Source organism: Eretmochelys imbricata, chromosome 1 (assembly GCF_965152235.1).
Source record: "Eretmochelys imbricata isolate rEreImb1 chromosome 1, rEreImb1.hap1, whole genome shotgun sequence".
Classification (NCBI taxonomy): Eukaryota; Metazoa; Chordata; order Testudines; family Cheloniidae; genus Eretmochelys; species Eretmochelys imbricata.
In genome coordinates, this window is record NC_135572.1 from 152,943,876 (window position 1) to 152,967,024 (window position 23,149).

General features: G+C 42.7%; 1 protein-coding gene across 1 annotated transcript in view; it reads right to left on the reverse strand.

Moving 5' to 3' along the window:
* Positions 1 to 8,621: 8,621 nt before the first annotated feature.
* Positions 8,622 to 23,149, reverse strand: part of SRPX (sushi repeat containing protein X-linked) — a 71,312-nt gene continuing 56,784 nt past the window's right edge. Inside the window, exons 5-10 of the mRNA XM_077807220.1 lie at positions 19,524 to 19,650; positions 16,451 to 16,572; positions 15,468 to 15,647; positions 11,987 to 12,120; positions 10,246 to 10,367; positions 8,622 to 8,802 (exon numbers count right to left, since the gene is read on the reverse strand). Of these exons, the coding sequence (XP_077663346.1) occupies positions 8,622 to 8,802; positions 10,246 to 10,367; positions 11,987 to 12,120; positions 15,468 to 15,647; positions 16,451 to 16,572; positions 19,524 to 19,650 (866 nt within the window). The remainder of the gene's footprint in view (positions 8,803 to 10,245; positions 10,368 to 11,986; positions 12,121 to 15,467; positions 15,648 to 16,450; positions 16,573 to 19,523; positions 19,651 to 23,149) is intronic.

The following is a 23,149-nucleotide window of genomic DNA, read 5'->3' on the forward strand; positions in this document are numbered from 1 at the left end:
TTGTGTCTAATGAGATCTGTCCTGCTCTCAATACACGAAGGAATTATACACCCCACCAATCTTACATTTTCTGCCCACTAAGAACTAGACCACCATGTGTACAGAGCACAATGCTTTCTATTCCTGCTTACGGGCTGTAGCTGTGTTTATACAGCAACAGAACCATAGCAAGGAGAATAACTGACCCTTACCAAATACAACAGGTACAGTGTTTGCAGATTTATGTGATACACTAAGTTCAGCACTCATGTGCTATGGTGATAGGTACCTTATACAAACCTAAGAAACAGCAATACATTGGGTAAATTAAGTTTCATCTGAATGATCCATAATTAAAATCGTGCTCCCTGTCATCAACAGTAAATACATCTACTGCTATTCTCATCCTTAATTATTTTTCAAGCATTTTAAGACAGTATCACTGTGAAAAATATTTAGCAACCACAAACAAAATAAACCAATAAAAAAACTCTGTCACCTCCACCCCATATATAAGTACAGATTCTCTCTCTCTTCTTTTTCTCATATGGTCAGAATTCAGACCCTAAAGCTTTCCCTGAAGAAGAGTTACCACAATCATGCTTATTTGAGAAGTAAAAATCCTGCCATTCACAGTGCAAGAATAGCAGAAGCCCCAGGTTTTATGACATGAAGTACTAATGGCTAAACAACTACAGCTTGAGTTTTGTATCTGAAACTGAAGAAATGCTCTGTCCACTACAATTATGTCTCCCATTTACATGGCATGAAACTGCTGAACATGTCACAAGCTACTTGTTAAAATAATAATGTTGTAAAGTTAGGTTGAAAATATATATGTTTTTAAATATCCCTTTGTTTGCATTACAAAGAATACCATAGGTTACAAAAACAGATTTCCAAAAATCTAGGACAAGACTTTGAAAAGTGACGAGTGATTTTGGGTGCCCAATTTGAGACACTTTAAAGAGCTCTGATTTTCAGGAAGTGCTGACACCTCTCCTCTGATAATCAGGCCCCTTTAAAGCAGCTCACGTTGGACACCCAAAATCAGCAGCCGCTTTTAGAAGATCCTGGCTATAATTTTCTTTCTTCCATTTGGCTGTTTACATTTGTTTACTTTTGGAATTTCACTCAGGGCAGTGAAATGAGACTAGTCTGTTTCTAGTCAGTTTTACTTTCCTATTCTCATGCATTTTCATGGTAGTGGGGGTAGTTCTGTTCACAAAAGCCCAGAGGAATGTATAATTTAAAGTACAGAAACAAAACACACCCCGATGCACTCTTTTTTATTAAAAGTTTCACAATAATTATTTTAAAAATGGGTTTTCTTCAACAGTTGTCCCCTCAAAAAATAGCCTATATTTGGGCCTAAACTACCTCATCTCTTTAATGGACTCAGAATCTGGATTTCCTAAGGGGTTTACATCACAGACAGATGTTTGTTTTAGGAGTGGTTTTGTTTTAGGACCTGGAGGCTCAAACTCTGTTTTCATTTGCTATGTGTTTGGCCAAATTTTAAAAAGGTAACCGTTATTAAACTAAAGAAAATGATTGAGGGTATAATCCTGACCCTATTGAAGACCGTGGTAATTTTGCCATTGACTTCAGTAGGGCCAGGATTTCACCCTGAGTTTTAGCCTCAAAGGTTGAGTAGTATGGGCCAGATATTAAAGAGGCTCCATCCATTATCTGTAGTTTTATATTAGGTATTTGGAATAAGACAATAAATTCCAAGTGGGAAGTATTTCCGCTAGGAGGCTGCTGTTTGTTTGATGGATGGTTCTGGACTGTGCAGAGAGTGTCTCACAGCTTAGTTCAGACAGTTTAGTTTTTGTTTTATTTTAATGTAGGCCTATCACACATGGCTCTAAATCAGGGATGGGCAGATGTTTTGGCCCGAGGGCCCCACCGGGGAATAGAAATCGTATGGTGGGCCATGAATGCTCGTAAAATTGGGGTTGGGTTGCAGGAGGGGGTGCAGGCTCTGGGGTGGGGCTGGGTACGAGGAAATTGAGGTGTAGGAGGGTGCTCTGGGCTGGGACCAAGGGTTTTGGAGGGCGGGAGGGGGATCAGGGCTGGGGCACAGGAAGGGGTGCAGGTTCTGGGGTGGGGCTGGGGATAAGAGGTTTGGAGTGCAGGAGGGTGCTTGGGGCTGGGATCGAGGGATTTGAAGAGCGGGAGGGGGATCAGGGCTGGGGCAGGGGGTTGGGGAGAGGCTCAGGGGTGCAGGCTCCGAGCAGCGCTTACCTCAAGCGGCTCCTGGCTGCAGTGGCATGTCCCTTCTCCAGCTCCTACATGGAGGCGCGGCCAGGCAGCTCTGCACGCTGCCCTATCCACAGGCACTGCCCTTGCAGCTTCCACTGGAGTGCATAGGAGCCGGAGCAGGGCCATCTTGTGGCTTCCGGGAGCCGCATGGTGCGGCCCCAGCACCCCGGCTGGAGCGTCGGAGCAGGGCTAAGCCACATGGTGTGGCTCACGGGCCAGCTTAAAATGATCTGGCCCGTGGGCCGTAGTTTGCCCACCCCTGCTCTAAATGAATCAATGCTCAGTGAAAAACAATGCTGTAAACCCCAGCAACTATTTAGAAAGCTTTTGTCTTCAGTGGTGTGATCAGTACGTTTGCAGAAAGCATTTGGTGTGTGGAAAACATTGTCACATTAATAATACCCTTTAAGTATCTGTTCTCTTCTTTATATAAATGATGTATGGGATGGGAAAAGCACAAGATAACTGATTGCACATCTGACTTTTTGTTTTCCAGATATTTGATTAATTGCTTATAATTCTGTGCCATTATGTACTGGGTGTCACCAGACTGAGCACAAAGATGGCCAATAAGGGGCCAAGTTAAAACCTCCCTTGTGTATAGATTTGTGGCACTGAAAGTACATGAACAATTACTCAAGGCAGATTTCTACAGAAATCTCAATCTAATTACTCTTACATTTAACCCTGATTTATAAATTCTAGTCCTGAATAATAAGACTTGACACAGTAGATAATTCTAAACTATTCGTTAGCACAGTTTTATATAGCTACAATACTTGGGAACAAGAAGAATCTTTTTTAACTGTATTGATTTAAAAAAAAAAAAGTCAAGCACAATGCAGTATATTAAAATACGTATTTTTCTAACAATTTAACTCTAAAGCTTCATTCTCTGCCTTACTCTTCTTCTAATAATCAGTGGGTTTAACTTATTTAAAAAGCTTGAAATTACGAACGTTAAAAACTATAATAAAAGATACAAATATCACAGTAAAATCTTGAGCCAGAGCAATAAACATCTCCTTACACTGCCTTGTCACTGCCCATTGCTCAGGCATCTTGTCTCTAATGAGATCTGACATTTTATCAATGCACCCCTTTTCTTTGCATTAGCTAATGAGCTATGGGAGGGATGTCGCAAAGGCATAGAGGGTGCCCCTTCATCCTCCTTTGAGACTCACGCTGTCATTGCTTTTCTGTGGCCCTATTGCAAGAAGTTCCAACATCACTTTCTCAGTTGGCAGCTCAGCAAAGTGATTTTGTACCACCCTTCTCATGGGGCTTTTGCTGGCAAACCTGAGAGAAGGGTTCTTGGTGGTAAGTGCCGTTTATCATGGTGCATTGATTAAGTCAGAACCGTACCACATCGTGCCCCTTTCGATAAAGATTACACCAGGGAGACATAAAACTAGCCCTTGCTTTTCAGAGTAAAGACTTAATTGTATAGTCTCATGTTATATATGTCCCCGCTTGGTTAGCCTGTGTAATTTGCCATGCTTCTGAGTAATGTTCTGGAAGAAGTTTACAAAAGTACAACAGCAAAGCAAGTTTTGAATATCCTAAATCGTTGATTGAAAAGACTAAAATACAGGAGGATGACAGTTGAAACTGTGTCCCCTCCCCCAGTCCCATCTTGTGTTCCTTTTAATTCTGGATCACATCCACCATTAAAAAGGGGGTTCAAAGTCACAGTACCACAGTCACCTTGTTTATCAGCTCACATGCTACAATAAAGGTGGCACCTGAATCTTCCCATAGTTCTCCCTCTCACCCCTCCCTGTAGCCTTCAATAAATCCTCCACTAAGGATCACATCTGATATGTCAGATTCTTAAATTCATAGTTGCATCTAAATGCTGGCCTCAGATGGCAAGGACCCTGGGCAGTGCATAGTAGTCACAGGCCCACTTTGATACTGGATACTAATTTTTAGCTCTTTGCAAAAATAGCAAAACAACACACAACCCAACATCAGCAAACAAACAAAAGATTCTTCCTTAGAGCTGACCAGCATGCAGAATGGTAATAATGCATTGGGAACTTTATTCCCTAGGTTTTTAAAAAACAATATATATTCAGAGATGCTGACAGCAAGATTTAGGAGGCCTGAGATACAGGCTGTGGGAGGGGGTTGGATCTGAGCAATTCCCATAGGGGATGGCAAGTTCTAAGTAGTAATGGTGCATTCTTCCTTAATTGTCCATGAGATGCGCTAGACCATGTTAGCGGATTCCAAACACTGTGCCCAATGGGTTCCCTAGCTGGTGATTGATAGGTGAGGGGTGATGTCTGACATAGTGGTGATAATGCACATGTAGCTACAGAGTGTATATTAATGCTAGTGCGTGAGCCTGAACTTGTGAGCAAGTGGCTTTTGAGAATCTATCCTTCCCACATCCTGTGTCATGATTTAGATTAGCTATTACAATAGTTCTCATTTGTGACCATGAATTATACACAGCTACATGCTTCTAGTCCTCTTCTGGAGAACTTGATGCTTTTTAGCCTTAGGCTGCTTTGGACGGCATGTATGAGCGCTGTTTTTACTTACTTTTGGAGTTTGTTTAACAACAAAATGTGTCTTTGTTGCAACAGTTAGAGAATATCATGTGTCCTCTTATTCTGAATTCTTTCCTGTTCAAACTCTCTGTTGCAAGCTCTCCGTTTGGTACAGTTAGAGTGGAAATGAACACTATTAGTATTAAACAACATTGCATTATAAGAAGCTCTGCCAAAATTTAGCCAAAACTGTCCTGCCCAGCTTGCTCTTGTCCTTTCCTGTGTACTGTACGTTCAGACTTGTGGACTGAGGAAGAAGGTTGATGGTGAACCCATTTGTAGTTATTACAAAATACAATGTTCTTTCTCTTACAATAAAATTCATTAAACATGATGCTGTGTTCCCGTCTCTGCTCAAATGCTTTACATCAAACCTCTTGGACCCCTTACAGCGAACATGCTGTTGCCTTTTTCTAACAGTGATGAACAAGGGACTTCATCTACATGCAGCCAGTAATACTAAATGTATGCTATGATCTGAGACCTGATAGGTGTAATTTCACTGTACTTCTTGTGTGCTTTTCTCTTCTCCTTCCTGCTAGTTGCTTCATCTTGTCTCCTCCCTTAGCTGTTCTTTTTATGTTAATTTTTAGATTTTTTTTTTGTTATGAGTAGATTTAATGTTTGTGAATGAGAAGGTCTAAAAGGGCTGGTTTGAGCCAGGAATACATTATTCTCCGCTACCCATCAGAACAAATGTTGGCCTGTACCCTCTGTAAGGACCCTTGTTTCTCATTCTCAATATCTCATTCTGACAAGCACCCAGTCCCTCCCTCCCCAACCTCCTTAATACGTCTAATTTCAAGGTGCCATCCACCTCGAAATCCAATTGTGTCCAAAGGGTTAACCTTGCAGCTTAGTGTTATTACTGATCAGTACATGTCTTTTTAAGCAACACTATTCTGTTTCAGGTCAATTCACACTTTCAGGCACATCACATGACAAACAAGTAGGAATGAAATTGCACCGTCCTGAATTGTTCAGTATCACTCAGGCCTTGCCCAGGTGAATGTTCTTGTCTCATCTTCTAGAACGTTCTCTTATTTTGCCCAGCTAGTAGGATTTGTTCTTCTGATCTGATGGACTGAAAAACTAGACAAGGCAAAGAATTCCCAACTCCAACTTCATCTTCTGATGAGAGATTCTGGGCCTGCCTTGCTCACCTGGTTCTGAGCTATCACAGCAGTCTAGGCCTTTGACTGAGTCTGTCAGCTTCAAACACCTTGGCATGGCTCACATATGTCACTCCACAGCGAGCCTCTGCTTCTCAGTGGCAGATCTCTCTTTTCTCCTCACGGTTCCTTTCTAACTAGTGCTCACTGCTGGCTCAGGCTTGTTTGTGGAAGTGGGAGCCTGGCTTCCAAAACCTCTCCAGCGCATCATCAAGGATCTACAACCTATCCTGAAGGACGACCCATCACTCTCACAGATCTTGGGAGACATGCCAGTCCTCGCTTACAGACAGCCCCCCAACCTGAAGCAAATACGCACCAGCAACCACACCCCATCCTTGTAACAAAGCCTGTTGCCAACTGTGTCCACATATCTATTCAGGGGACACCATCATAGGACCTAATCACATCAGCCACACCATCAGAAGCTCGTTCACCTGCACATCTACCAATGTGATATATGCCATCATGTGCCAGCAATGCCCCTCTGCCATGTACATTGGTCAAACCAGACAGTCTCCACACAAAAGAATAAATGGACACATCAGACGTCAAGAATTACAACATTCAAAAACCAGTCGGAGAACACTTCAACCTCCCTGGTCACTCAATTTCAGACCTAAAAGTTGCAATTCTCCAACAAAAAAACTTCAAAAACAGACTCCAACGAGAAACTGCAGAATTGGAATTAATTTGCAAACTGGACACCATTAAATTAGGCTTGAATAGAGACTGGGAGTGGATGGGTCATTACACAAAGTAAAAACTATTTCCCCTTGCTCATTTTTTCCCCCTACTGTTACTCTCACCATCTTGTCAACTGTTGGAAATGGGCCATCCTGATTATCACTACAAAATTTTTTTTCTCCTGCTGGTAATAGCTCACCTTAATTAATTGGTCGCGTTACAGTTGGTATGGCAACACTCATTTTTTCTATGTTCTCTGTGTGTATATAGATCTTCCTACTGTGTTTTCCACTGTATGCATCCGATGAAGTGAGCTGTAGCCCACGAAAGGTTATACCCAAATACATCTGTTAGTCTCTAAGGTGCCATAAGTCCTCCTCGGTTTTTTTTGCTGATACAGACTAACACGGCTACCACTCTGAAACTTATAAAACAAGAGGATCTACTCCAGCACCAGAGATTACAGCACATTCCGTTAGCAGGCAAGACTGTGAAATGGCAATTAGCCCTCAGGCTGTAGGTTAAGATATTATAAAATGGACATTCAGGCATCAACAGCTGCCTCATTAGGACTAGAGGGCATGCACTAGTATTCCTGATGTGCCTCAGCTAACTTGTGTATCTGTACTTTCCTGTTGTACTCATTTGGCTTCCATGGGAAGGACTAGTCTTTGCATCCTGCTATCAGGCTTGTGGGGCACAAATTAAAAAGCAGAAACCTTATATTAACTTTGTCTAACACTCCCAAGCCTCCTAAGGAAGGAGCAATAGTGCTGAAAAAATAAAACTCCTGAATGGTTTAATTCCTAAATTGATAATTTGTAGTTTAGTGGTTTCATGGCTCTGGCAATGATAGCTTCTGTGTGAGGTTTTGCAATGTGGGCGGTCTGACATCCCTGTCACCAAATCAAAGGCTTGGTCTGGCTCCAAGCTGAAGGAATGAGAGGACTCTCCTAACAGGCTCATTGGACATGAACAAAGTCTATTGGGGAAAACACATTTTTCCATTCACTCATACAGCATGAAGTGCAAACACATCGCCCTCCCTTTCTCTCAAATCCCATGCCTTTCCTGTTCATTTCAAGATCCAGTTAAAATTGCCCTTGATTTATAAACCCTCCAGCTGGAGTTCTACTTTACCAGACTTCTTACTGCTCTCTCTCAACCCCTCAGGTGTCTCCCCAAACAATCAGGTGACAGCTAGTACAGGAGCCCTCTTCCGCAGCTCCTGCCATCTGCAACAGCCTTCCAGTAGCTTTCCATTTAATTTCAACTCTGTGGAAAAGACAACTGTTCACCTTTGCCTACACATCTGTCTGTCAACTACCATTTATGACTGTAATTGTATTAAACTCTGTAAAGTGAGATAAAGATTGTATGAAGGACACTACAATTCAGAGCTGCTTTGTACAACAGAAGCAGAGAATAACTAGTGATGTTGAGGGATTCTGAATTGAAAACCCACACTTCAAAGTCTGGATCAAAATTTTCAACATTGCACTGTCCACAAGAATTTGGATCTGGATTTTTGGCTTGGTCTGACCCCTAGTTTTGAGATCAGCTTTTATACACACAAGGACCTTTAAACAAAACTATCTGAGTTTGCAAAACAATATTTTATTAATAAAAGATTTATAAACAGTAAGAAAGAAACTTTACTGCATGAAATGTCCAAAATAATTCCTGGAGCCATGACTACATTCCTTAACAGCTGTACAAGGGTTTCCAAAGGGGAGTAGTACTAAGTACAAATTTCTCTAAAGATGGCTGAAAGTACAAAAAAGCATCATGCATATGTCATATGCAGAGAAGCTACACAATAAAATAGACTTAAAAATACACACACAAAATCTGTACATCAGTGATTTCAAAAAGCCATGCTTTGTGTAGCACCACGGGGGAGATTAGGGATGATCATATAATTCACTAACAGAGGAAACGCCATGCTTCTGAATCAGGTACATGACTGGCCAGTTTCTGCTTGCAATTTCATCTCTTCTTTTCTCAAGGGGAAGCTGTCAATGAGCGCAAAGAGCTGCGCCGGTGTAGCTGGGAAAGGGTAACGCTCTTTGTCCATGCCGTGCTTGTCCATCACCACCACATTGAAGTTATAATGGGGGATGCGCAACAACAACCTGAAAAATTAGGAAATCCGATTTTGAACAGCCTTATTACCATAAGGCTCTTGAATGTCTAACACAGTAGTGAAAAGCGGGACAGCAGGACAGAGTCGAAGTGGGACTTCAAAGGGAAACCACGCCTAGCCTGGCTGCGGTGTTCAGCAGCACTACACAGGCAGCGGGGCTGGTTCGGCTGGGCTGGGTGCTGATACAGGGCTTCCTCGTTCAGCCTTTAATAAAGGCTTCAGTGTCTCGGGTGACCAGACATCCCGTTTTGCCCAGGCCATGCCCCTTTTTAAGCCCTGTCCCAACTTTTTTTTTGGCAGAAGTGGACACTTGTCCCTTTTGCTCTCGCCAGCTTGATCTGTTGGCAAGAGCAAACGGGACAAGTGCCTGCTTTGGTCAAAAAAGTAGGGTACGGAGGAATGTGTGAAGGGGGGAGCGGCACTGCCAGCCCCATGCTGGGGGCGGTAGGGCTCAGACAAGGAGCAACAAGCGCATGCAGGGCTAAGGGAAGTGCGTCAGGCCAGCCCTGCGCAGGGAGGTGGGATGGGTGGGGGGTGGCCTCGAGCAAGCGGCTCTGCGCAGCCCCACAGGGGTGTTCTGTTTTCCCTTTGGGACGTACGTCACCCTACAATTGCCTGAAAGAGCAGCAGAGAGAACCAGGGCTGGGAGGGGGAGAGAGGGGCAGACTGTGACGGCTGCTTGAGTGCGACCCTCCCACCAAGTTAATTTTCAATGGGATTTGTGAACGAAAGGGGAAAGCAAACACTTCTATTCTGTAGACTAGGAAGTAGCACTGCAGGCCCCCAGCGCTGGGCCAGGCGCAGTACAAACATACGCGCTGCTTTGCTCTACGTTGTAGGCTGGTGCGGCTGAAAAGGACTAGTGGCGCACTGGCGACATAACTGCTTCTGGGAGGAGTCCGCTAGCAGGAGAACGTGAGGTGGGAAGAGTCTTCCTGGCTGCTCAAACCACCTAGTTACCACAAGTGGCAACAACCCTGAGAACGCGGAGAGAGTCCAATGCTCACAGCGTGTTTCAATAGGCAACAGGGTGAAGTGCTGGTTCATCTGTGCGTTTGGTAGACATTCCTTTTACACCGAGCAAAGACCAGCTCACCGTGACGGTGTGGCAGCTAGCGCACAATCAGGACCAAAGAAACTCTGAGGCTTAGCTGTGCAGCCAATAGTTTTAAAAACCAGATAGCAAACCCCCTTCCCCTCCCCGCCCCGATATCCTTCAGCATCACCCTGTCTCTATAAAATTCATTCTTGGAAATAAGTCACTGATGTGTATTGTTAGAGCCTCTTCACACAACTGCATTTCACTGCGGATGTTATACTGGGATCAACAAGGTTCTACTATAAAAAGGATCCAAGAAATGAAAAAAAGGACGACATCACGCCCCCCCGCGGCTGAGGTGCAACGGACTGGTGGCGAGACTTTCCCTTTTACCTGAGTTGCAAAGCAAGTGCTGGAGGCAGCATCTTTACTCCTATTCTTCCTAGCTGTGCTGGAAAGACACCAACCAATTCGATCACTGTCACGTGCCGGAGGTCCAAACCACACTGCTCTGGCTAAAGGGGTCAAGAGAAAAAACCAGGAACATGCATCGGGCTTGGATTTGATTATAACAGTTGTTTACATTAAATGCACAATAAGGTGATATTCTATACAGAGCTCAAAATCTTTGCTCTCTCTAAATACTTTCTTATTTTAAGTCAGCAGTGGGAACCTGAGAATGTTTTCTGGAGTCGTGAAGGCAGCAGTTCTGCTATAGTACTGGATTTTTAGCTGATTATTAAAAAAAAAAAAAAAAAAAACAGACCACCAAAGTACAATGTAGATGTCTTGGTAACGAACTGAAATGATGCCAGTCTATTAAAAATGGTGCCAGCACTTTAATCTGGCACCCAAACAAAGAATGTGAAATGTGAGCCTGCTATAGAAAAGTGTTCTCTGATGCCAAAGTGTCTGAGGATCACGGAGAGCAGGGGGGAAAAAAGGATTGCACCACTTAAATTTTACCTGGTAAAAAAGTCACCCAGGAATTGAGAGTTTGGTTGTATTAACCGGTCAAGCCACTCTTGTTTCAAAAATAAAACACACATTACAAAAAAAATTTTTTTTTTGACATTACACAACTGGCTTCTGGTATCTACGGGGGAAAATCAGAGTAAGATCAGGAGTCCAGATTTGCAAGCGACACATAATCATCACAGCTGAATTTTGTTCCAGTGGTGGCAGGCAGTAAATTTACAGTCCTCACGGCCACCAATCATGCGGTGCTGGCTCTATTCCCAGCTGGGCTGGCAAACAATCTCACTCTCTTCTGGGCACTTGTGCATCCCTCTTGCATGTCGCTAACTCTGACAACAGCCCGAGTAAAGTTTACAGTTAGATAAACTGATAAGCCCCGAGGGTGGGATTCACAAAGGTATTTAGGCTCCTAAGTCCCATTAATTTCAATTGGAATAACTAAGACTGTTGTCATCATTCCATGTTTTTGGAGCAAACACCATAGTCTCTTCTATAAAGACTGATCTTAGTTTACCTTGAGAAAAAATACTATTAGAGTTTATACTAAATAATTTGGAGCGCTTTCCACAAGTCCTAGAAACAGGACCACATTGAGGCTACATTCAGGACCAGCGAGAAAACAATTCTTTTGCTGATGATTAATTTGGATTCTGTGCTCCTTTGGTTACTGGTGTATTAGTTACTTGTGCAGACAGCCAACACAAGCTTGACATGGATGAACAGTTTACCAGCAAGAATGACTGCAGGTTTCTTTAAAATCCTTCAGGGGTTCGCTAAGAATTGGATGGTGATGCTGGTATTAGCTGGTAATGAGCACAACATTAATTTCTCTTGGGAAGACAGAATAGGGTCAAACTAGAGCCATGTGAAGGCCAGTGTTTGGTTCATTTACCCCATTGAACTAGACTATACCCATGAGTAAAGTGAATTAGAGCGGTCCACTTTGGAGCAATGTTGAAACTGATGATATTTCAGAGCCTTGCAAACATGTTTACTACAAAACTAGCAGCTCTTGGGCCAGATCCTCAGTGCTGTAAATTGGCATAGCTCCACTGCAGGGAGAGGGCGAATCAATGAAGACTGACCGATTTACATCAATTGAGGATCTGGCTCTCGAGTTTAAAAAAAAATCCTGGAAAAAACGACCATGTCTTACCTGTAGCATTCCCAATTGCAACCTGTAGAAAAAATTGGCGGCAGTAGGAGCTGATATAATTAGTAGTCTCCGTTTCTCATAAAACTGATCCAAGAGGGCCGCTGCAGTTCTCACAGCAACGTTAATATTCATAGCTGGAATTAAAAAACAAAAGCCGTGGAGCTCCCAGAAACAGACCCTTTTCAGACTTCAGCAGCCAGCAGCTGGACATGCATGCCCCGAGAGGTATGCAGGAGCTGGGTATCCATGTTAAAGGGCCCAGATCAAAAGGTGCAATCCTGGTCCCACTGAATTCAATGGGAGTTTTGCCATAGGCTGCAGTAGGGCCAGGATTTCAAGCAGTCCCTCTCTCTCTCTCTCTAAGGCTTTGTCTAAGCTTGGAGCTGGGGGTGTGATTTGCAGCTCGAACAGACCTACTTGTACTCGCTCTCATTGAGCTGGTGCTCTCAAAATAGCAGCACGGGCAGCAGTGAATAGGGCCTAGCTGCCCCCAACTACAAACCCACCTGGACCCACTACCCCGTGCTGCTGCTCACCGCTGCCTGGGCTGCCATGGCTACGTGGCTATTTTTAGCTTCCTAGCTGGATGAGAGCTAGCACAAGTATGGCTCCAAGTGCAGACACAGCTTTAGTGACACCCAAACGTGGTGAAAGCTTTGTTTAGTTTTTACAGCAATGAGCAAGATCGGGTTCCTCAGTAAACTGAAGTAGCATATAGTGCTCCCTCTCTACACAAAAAGAACTGTAGGGAAGGAAGAGTGAACCTGACAATCACTGCACCTGAGGTCCAGCTTCTATCATGAGTACAATAATGGAGCCAAGGCTAAGAGAAAATACCTCCTAAACATCGGGACAGGAAATGGACCATGGATTTATTGGGGGGCAGGGGAAGTCTTGTAAGAGGAACTACGTTGGTAAGGGGGGGTTGTTTTAGAGTAAGAAAATGAGTGGAAAAGTGGTAGGTGTAATAAACTTTAGCTTTTAGTATTTAGCATTTGAAACAGTCAGAGAATATATGTGCCAAATTAGAGCCAATCAGCTTGGCTAACGAGCACTGAAAACCTGACCTGAAATGACTGAAATCACTGAAAAAATGACCTGAAAACTGTCAGAAGGACCATAAATAACGGTAATTATGGATGGAAAGGTATCTAATTGGCGGGTAAAGGTTTTTAATGCCCCTCAGCAGGGGATGGCTGCCGGAGTTGGCACAAGAGTCTATCATATTTAACAGCTTCCTCAGTAACAATCTGGAAGAGGACATGTAAGTAGCACATTAATGAATTTAGAGATGCCACTAACCCGTGCTAGCATGAACCAATGTAATGGGATCTAGAGAGATTCGAATTATGGACAGAAAATAAGAATCAGCTTGGAAAAATGTAAGGCAATACATCTAGATAAAAAAAGACATGAAACACAGACCTACAATAAGAATAGAAACCAGGAAACAGTCATGCTCACACAGAGTGAGGGGAGGTAAGGAACAGCAGACTAGATCTGCATTTGCAAAGTGATATGATAACAAAAATAACCAGTGCAGTTTTGAGTTGTATACAGAGGCACGACATCATGGAGGGAAACAATTTTGGATGAGCAGGAGGCATGTTTTTCCCGGCTGGCAAAGGTCTCTCAGAGCATAGACTAGTTTTGTTTGGAGAATAGTGGAATCCTGATTGCTTGAGGGATTCCAAATTAGGCCTGGACAAAACGTTGGAGAACATGATCTAATTTTGGGGATTCTCTGAAGATACTTCTCCCTTAGTTTTTAAAACACGAGTTAATACTGAGGATGGCACAATGCTGGGCACGTTTCTATAGCTTAAACAGAACTGATCGACATTGGTGAGGCCTCATCTGGAGTGCTGTGTCCAGTTTTGGGCCCCAAACTACAAGAAGGATGTGGATAAATTGGAGAGAGTCCAGCGAAGGGCAACAAAAATGATTAGAGGACTGGAACACATGACTTATGAGGAGAGGCTGAGGGAACTGGGATTGTTTAGTCTGCAGAAGAGAAGAATGAGGGGGGATTTGATAGCTGCTTTCAACTACCTGAGAGGTGGTTCCAGAGAGGATGGTTCTAGACTATTCTCAGTGGTAGAAGAGGACAGGACAAGGAGTAATGGTCTCAAGTTGCAGTGGGGGAGGTTTAGGTTGGATATTAGGAAAAACTTTTTCACTAGGAGGATGGTGAAACACTGGAATGCGTTACCTAGGAAGGTGGTAGAATCTCCTTCCTTAGAAGTTTTTAAGGTCAGGCTTGACAAAGCCCTGGCTGGGATGATTTAATTGGGGATTGGTCCTGCTTTGAGCAGGGGGTTGGACTAGATGACCTCCTGAGGTCCCTTCCAACCCTGATATTCTATGATTCTATGATCTGAAAGAGTCTTTTGGAATCTATTATTCATTATATTCCCTGAAGCAGTAATGGAGAAATTTTGCCCCTAAGCCAGGAAAGCACTATGCAGAATGCTTTTTAAAGCTCTCAGATTTCATGATTTTGGACGAAATTTTCACTCGTGCATGAGTAACTCTGGTGTCTAAGTTACGTGCCTAAGTCACTACCCTCTGTAGTTAACGTGGTTTCAACTGGTCACCAGTTTATTTTCTATTCCCTTTTTAAAAAACGGTTGCTGGGTGCAGTTAAAGAGTTGCTGCTATGTTCTGCTTTCGTGCTGTCTGTAACGATCCCAGAATGCGAAGTCTGTAAAGAGCTTTGAGGGTAAAGGTACTATATAATTGTAAGGCACTATTCTCATCCAAGGATAAAGTTGCAAAAAGAGGCAAAGGATGTGTGGGAAGAGGAACGGGGAAAATGTTGCACTTGTTATTTCTAATGGATAAAAAAAAATAAAATGTGGCTTTACCTTCCCACTCTCAATCCAGTAAAAATCACCACCTATTCCAGATGCCAAGTGGGATCCACTTTGTAAGATCTGCCTGGACTCAGCGTCAGTAGTAGAATGTAGGGCCTTCAGCAGTCAAATGTGCATGGATAATCAATTTTATCAGCAAAGAACTGGTATCTAAAGAGCACTAGGGAACGAGAACTAGAGGAGAAATAAAGAAAACTCAAAAGCCAGAGTAAGATAATCTGTACCCACTGATACCGGTGGAAGAAAAAGAAGAGCGAGTCAAACTTACAAAGAGATGTGAAAAGAGGTGATAGAACTGATGCGAGGGGAATAAGAAGCTTTCAGGTAATTAACAGCAGAGCTTGTCTCTGTCCTCTCCAATACACAATATGCTGCTTCAAAGAGACTTGTGAAAAATGCTACAGTTGTATTTTGTATATTCATTAGCAGAACTATCCAGGTTGATTCTATACACACCCAGGGCCAACCTTTGAACAACTGACAGCATCTGTGCCATAAACATAAATCATGAACCTTTGTGCAGTGCCATAGGGAAATCCTTTGTGCAAAAAGTACAAGCAATCCCCTTCACTGACCTTTCAAGAGGTAAGAAAGTACTCACGTACGTGTACAAGTTGGCTCTGTTCCTGACCAGCCTAAATTGTACTGGCACACTCTGGCTGGGCTTCCCTGCAGCTCATATCCACCAATGCAGGAAAACTCACAGGTGGCACCATAGTTATCTCCATCACCTGAACATTTTATGTAGCCATTTTCTGGGGCATTCAGTTTACCACAGCGCCTAACTTTAAATACAAAAAAGAGACAGAATAACAAATAATTCCCCATCTCTGGAGCAGGCTACTAATGAAATGATATTGTACTAATATTAAGGTGACATTCTGGCTCGCTGCTTATTATTAGCTTTCAAAGAGAACCCAGCACTTATTTCTTTTTTTAAATACGAACCCAGCACTTATGTTCAGCTATTGATTCCTGGATCATGTATGCATACAGGCTAGTTTATATATTAGTAACACAGGGTTGTGGAGGGGAGGGGCAGTTGAAGCCCAGGTTGTCAGAAACCCACAGCTTTCCCAACTCTGTGACAGAAGCAGCTGCTCTCCCTGACAAATGTCCTATAGTTTGTCAGATGGCAGCCCTGTACAGCTCTGAGGAAGTTCTGCTGAGCTACAACTCATCTGTTGGTCAGCAACTATGGGACTAGATATTAAGGGAGGCATGGACCCAGGAGGTCCTGGATAATGGGAGGAAATGGACAGGGGAAATATGGGCAGGGGAGGAAGCAAAGATTTGAGAAGCAGAGCTGGAGGACAGGGGCTGGTCAATAGAGCTACTATCTGTCTCCTAGACCCCCACTGCTCATCTGACCCCTAGATCCCTCCCCAGAGCTCAGTTCCCTGGCTCCCTAACTTCCCTCTGGTGATTCAGGCACTTTCAAGTTGTATGAGACAGAGAATATTCTTCCAGTGGGAACAGTTCTCTCTCTTTCTCTCTCTCTCTCTCACACACACACACACAGGCTGTCACCTGGATCCTTAAGTAAGTATTAACTGGTTTTGTTTACACTATTAGACACTGTTCTTACCTCTGACTTTAATAAGAAATTTGCAAGTGCCTTTGTTTTCTGCTCTGTCGTACACAATGTATTGGATCTTGTGGTCACCTTCTGAAAAATGTGAGCCAGGGGATGGGCCTTTCAAAATCACACTAAAAAATGAAATAAAATAGACTGGGTGTTCAGAAATTAAGTCAGGGTTTCTCCAGTAGGAAAATATTAACAACCTTTGGACAGAAAGCCCTTCTGTCACTGGGGAATGTTCAGATTGCCTGGCTGTGCTGAGAGTTTGTGGAGTGACAGAAAACAAGAGGAGGATGCGTGGCAGAGCCCACAATATTTAAGAGCTAAAATCGCAGTAGCCTGGCTACTCCTAGCAACGTTATCCACTACTGCCTACAGCTAAGTGTAGACAAAGGTAGTGTGACTCGCATTGCTGTAAGACAACTGTCAATGGCATTGTATTTATTTATTTAAATTTCATGTCACAGTTAAACAAACTCATGCCTTTTATCTTTCCATGAAAACAAAAAAACCTGGATGGAGAATCTAGATCAACCGAGCATCATTCTATATAGCAGGACAGTTGGCTGTACAGGATTTGAACATCAGTCAGGGTTAGAAGAGTACCTCTATTTGTTTGCTTGCACTGTTGTTGTTGCTTGTTGGCCCAGGATATTAGAGAGACAAGATGGGTGAGGAAATATCTTTTATTGGACCAACTGCTGTTGGTGAAAGGTATAAGTCTTCAACCTACACGGTGCTCTGTGTAGCTTGATAGCTTGTTTCTCTCACCCACAGAAGTTGGTCCACTAAAAGATATTACCTCACCCATCTTGTCTCTCTCATTGTTTGTTTGTTTTTGAAAAGCCATCTGTTAACACTGCAGTATGCCCTTTGAGTGCTGCTTATAAGGTTACCTCTCTGTGCCAGATTATACATAAAAAAGGGTAGGAGGAATCAGGATTTAATATCTTTCTTTTTGTGATAGGAAAGGCAGGCATCCCATTGCAGGCTTCAGCTCAGCTGCTCATTTCCAACCAAAGCATATGTCAAGAAAGTTCTAAACTCTCAAGGCAGAAACTTATAGACCAGGACCAGACTAAGCATGGTTCAAGAAGCTTCAATCCACTCAGGGCCACAATTTTACCTCAGTAGAGTCCCCCTCATCCCTCCATATGCAGAAATTGTGGATAATTGCTGTCTGGGGCTTAGAGGACAAGAAGTCTTGAGACTGAATAAACATTCCTTAATCACCTGTTAGGAAAGTGCTGCAGCCTGGTATATGTGGCAAGTCCATTGGTAATGAGCCTCTGAATGTTATGCTTCCAGCTGAACAAATGGGGCTTAAGGTGGTTCCTGAATCCAGGGTTCTTGGATGGTAGCTTAGTTTCATCAGACCTTGAACCATCTTACCAGCACAGTAAACAGTATTGCTAACCCCAACCAGTCAAAAACCGTGAGTCAGGCTTCAAAGTCAGGAGACTGGCTTAAAAATAATCTTACCATTTCTTTAGAAAATTTTGGAGGGTGGCATTATTAACTTTCTGGTTTTAAAGCCTTTAGGGTGTACTCAGGTCACATTTCTCTACAATAATTAGGGCTACAAACTTTCATTGAGAAAAAACTGAGATACTCACATACTCATCCGGCTCCAGGAACCGAGACTTTAAGAAAGGCAGCAAATATCACAAGATTTGCAGTAAAATCACAAGAGTTGGCAACAGAAATTCAGAAAATGCATATACCCTTCACAGAAAGTTTCCATAGAATAATAGCTATCTCACTGGATTTGGAACAGTTATTGGTCCCATTACATTGGATTACACAGCTCCTATTTTTATCATTTGACACCATTTCACTGGGATTGTGTAGGGGGCAGGGGGCATTATTAGTAATTTCCTCATTCTGACACCGAACAACAAATAAGTCAAAGTTCTTAATTTAGGATGATAAGAGCTTCTTTACTGTCTCTTAACATCACAGTTCTTCTTTTGCAGTCACAAGCACTAGCCTTTATTTATCTAATGAATTCCTCCAGCTTATACTCTGATATATAAAAATGACCTGTGCTTGTTTCTTTTCATGTGCTTTTTTAGTACTTTCAAATGTCCTCATTAAATAGTTCAAGCTCTGAGTGTCTTTACCTTTCAGTGAACTGGAAGTCAATATTCTCAACTATTCAATTCCTTTAACAGTTTCTGTGAGTTTATAGGTGGATTGATTAAGCTTATTGCAGTAAAATAAATGATTTTCCATATTCTCATCATTCAAGTATTTTGATCATGCCCATCTTGAATCAGTGGAAGTGGCAGACAATGCTTCCATTAAAAAGGACACCATCAGCATAGAAATTATTAAGTTTCCCCTATTGTTTGTATGGGTCTTTAACATCTTAACAGGCAAGAGCAAAACACTGGGGGTCAGGGAGGAGAGGGAAAATGTGATAGTAAAATTACAGGAATTGGCAGGGGTCCCCAAAGCAAACGTAGTACCTAAAACTACATTTAACTCCTTTTTTAATATTATAGATTTCAAGTTGATGGTGTCATTTGAAAAGTAACATACTGAAGAACTCAGTATCATAGTAACTATGCTATATTATGTGAAACCTTAGAGATGCATATAAGTTTGTTATTAGCACACAATGGCTTTGTTTATTTTAACATGGTCACAGTTCTCCTCATGTAGTACTGTTCTCTCACTTTTAGTATACCTAAGAGGTGCTGCCCCATATGCAAAGTGTTGCCCCTAGGAGAGCACAGAGCCATAAAAGGCCCTTTGGAAATCTATTTATTGCAACACAGATGTGGGCAAAAATGCTAATGTATCTCATCAGCTTTAAAACAGTCTGCTGGCTATTTATATGCCAACTCCTGAATGATCTACCTTGGTGTCTGAGATGTCAGATTTTTTTTTTCAGCTAAGCCTGCATTATAATTTGAAGGGTCACACAGATCCAACAGCAAGTGCTCACTCCTTCACAGAACTGGTGGGGAAGGATGTTGACCAAGCATATCACCTAGATCAGTGAAAGGGGGTCCAGGAAAGGGCAAAACAAGTGACCTTAGTACAATAATACAGTAGACACAGTTTCACCTACTCTGTCAAAATACCATCAGCAGTGTCTCTTCCTTCAGGGGTTTCCCAGAACACTCGGGCTGTCAGCTTGTTTGGCTCAGCTGTTTTCTCCTTCACACTTGGGCACTGGATTCTAGGAGGTTCCATATCTGTTAAAATAAGCACCAGAGAACCCATAGTTTAATTCTTTTCACTACTGTTCACTACTCAGTGTACATTGTGATACAGCTTCACACCACCCTGCCTACACGAGGTGCTACACTTAGAGAAGAAAAACCAAATGCACAAATACAAAATGGCAGATAACTGCACTGCTGAAAAGGATCTGGGAGTTGTGGTGGATCACAACCTAAACATGAGTCAGCAATGTGATGCTGTTGCAAAAATAGCAAATGCAATTTTAGGTTGCATTAACAGAGGCATAGCATGCAAGTCATGGGAGGTGATAGTACTGGTCTACTCAGCCCTGGTTAGGCCTCAGCTGGAGTGTTGTGTCCTATTTTGGCCATCGCTATATAGAAAAGCTGTAGAGATCATGGAAAGGATCCAGAGGCGAGCAACAAAGATGATCAAAGGGATGGAATGAAAGCCGTATGAGCAAAGGCTGGGTATGTTTAGTTTGGATAAGAGGAGGTTAAGGGGGGATATTATAGCAGGCTTCAGATACTTGAAAGGCCAGGAAAAAGATGGAGAAAAATTGTTCTCTCTTGCCACAGCTGGCAAGACAAGAGGCAGTGGGTTCAAACTACAGCACAGCAGATTTAGATTGAATCTCAGGAAAAACTTCCTAGCTGTAAGAACAGTAGGACAATGGCACAGATGCCTAGAGAAGTCATAGAATCTCCTTCGCTGGAGGTTTGCAAAAGGAGGCTGGGTGGGGATAGCCATCTGTCTTGGATGATTTAGGCACAACAAATCCTGCATCTTGGCAGGGGGCTAGATCTAGATGATCCCTGTGGTCCCTTCTAACCATATGGTTCTATGATTTCTAACATCAGAGCCCAGTGCACATAGAGCACATGTTAATGTCTCCCATTTTCAAAGGGGTAGGGATGGGGAGGAAGCGTGAGAGATAGGCATAATTAATTCTATTTTAATCTCCCAGGTAGACTAAATAACAAATAAATAAATTGATAAATTAATAATAAATGAAGTACCAACAGTCACCATGGTAATGAACTTTTTTTTATCCAATCACCAGCAAGGTTGAGGCAGCTGTGTCTAGTGAACTGAGCTTGAGGCTGAAAGCCAGGAACTTCTCTGATTCTCTCCAAAGCTCTGCCACTGACTATATGTCCTTGAGCAAGTCACTTACGCTATATCTACCCAGCCCATGGAAGAGAATCTCCCTGCCCAGGTTGACAGACTCAGGTCCTGTGCTAGCGCATGATAAATAACAGTATAGGCAGAGCTGTGCAGTTGTGGCTTGGGCTGGAGCTCGGGCTCTGAAGCCCACCCCTCTACGTAGGCTTCAGAGCTCCTGCTACTTCCAAGTGCTGTTAATACAGCTATTTTTAGAGCACTAGTGCCACTTCTGCCAGCCTGAGTCTGTCAAGCAGGCTGGGAGGCTCGCTTCCACGGGCTGTGTAGACACACACTTATGAGCCGTGCCTCAGTTTCCTTATCTGTACAACGGAAATTATACATACCCACCTCCCAGTGGTGTTATTTAAAATGTTAATCAAGTGCCTTGAAAATATAAAGCTCTCTCTAGGTGTTAGCGGAGACTCCTGTCTCTATCATATTCAAACGCAACACAGAGTAGCTGCCTATAAAGCTGCAGGAATGGTACAAACAGCCTTTTAACAAAACAACCAACCCCCAGCCCCTCGTGAACCACCTCCACCACCCACATCTCTCCCTGCAGTACTGCCAATCAAGTCACCCTACAATAGGTTACACAGAATATAGTCAGCAGGACAGCAGCTAACAGGAATAACAAGCTCACACTGTGTGAGCAATTCCCAGTGAACAAATTGTGTAGCACATTAAGCCATTTTTGCACGTGCATATCATCTGCCAAGAGACTGCATTTTTTAAAACAGATGTCTTTGCTGTGCAAAGCTGTTTGGCAAATGTTTTTTCAGCCCATAAATTAATTACATGTCTCCTACAAGTATACCTTTTGAAGTGACATGGTATTATTTCTTTTCCCCTTTTGGATGAGTCAACCTCTATAATGGGGTCCTGGTCTACAACTGGGGCTGACTCTATAGAAATACAATTAAATAAAATAATAAACTAATTATGCTTCAGCCCCAAATTCACTTTCTCCCAGCACTGGTGAGAGCAAAATCTTCCTTCTAGAAAATGAACAGGAAAGTGCTGCAAACACACTGAAAGTGAAGCTTTATTGAGAAAAGAAAAGGAGGACTTGTGGCACCTTAGAGACTAACCAATTTATTTGAGCATAAGCTTTCGTGAGCTACAGCTCCCTTCATCGGATGCATTCAGTGGAAAATACAGTGGGGAGATTGATATACACAGAGAACATGAAACAATGGGTGTTACCATACACACTGTAACCAGAGTGGTTACAGTGTGTATGGTAACACCCATTGTTTCATGTTCTCTGTGTATATAAAATCTCCCCACTGTATTTTCCACTGAATGCATCCGATGAAGGGAGCTGTAGCTCACGAAAGCTTATGCTCAAATAAATTTGTTAAAGGTGCCACAAGTCCTCCTTTTCTTTTTGCGAATACAGACTAACACGGCTGCTACTCTGAAACCTGTCTTTATTAAGAAGACACCAACACATTTGTGAACAACAGTTTTCATTATTTGCTCCAGCTCTAGTCACAAAACTTGCTAGAGCTTCCTTTGACTTTGAATAGTTATTTATGCCACTGAATTTGATACCAATCCACCTCTCTGCGCTCCAATCACACAGCGCACTTGCCTTTGTCCTGTTACTCACATTTTCTCTTTCCTTCAGCTCTCTTCATTGCCACTTTAAAATTCTTACCATTCCCTTCAACCTTGTCACCTGACTGCACCTCCTCTCTTGTCACCTCCCTAAGTGTTGATTTCATTCAGCTTCTCAAATTCTTCTCACTGCAATTCATTCATCTGCTGTAGTCTCTAAATAAGAAGTGTTTTCACACTTCCACTCCTCCTCTAGGGGATGCTTTAGGGAAATACTTTCCTGTTCATTCCCCCTCACTTTTCTTGTTCACTCCATCATTTTAAATCTGCCCTGCACGTTAAATATGAAATCCTAGCCACACAGAAGCAAATGGGAGTTTTGCTCTGTTACATCCTTAGGGCAATGACATTCCCTACCTACCTCCTTTAATGACGGCTAATGTTGCATTTGTACTGGGACTACTAATAGTGACGTTTTAGTTGTTTTTTTTGTCTTTCTGGGGCTGGTTACTGTGTTTCCTTTGCAGCCACCGCCCAGGATTAAAGGCACTATATAACTAAATAAAATACCATGTAAATGATGGGAGAAGGAGCAGGGCAGTGTTTAGGATACTCATGTTTTAAGTATCCAATTAATCAGGAAGAAGGTTCCATCACTAAGCAGCAGAGGACACTGGTTTGAATGAACAAGCATGAATTTTCACTTTATTAAGACAACAAAACTAAGTTACTCTAGGAACTGCATCACTAGGCACCCGTGGGTGAGTATGCACTTCTAGT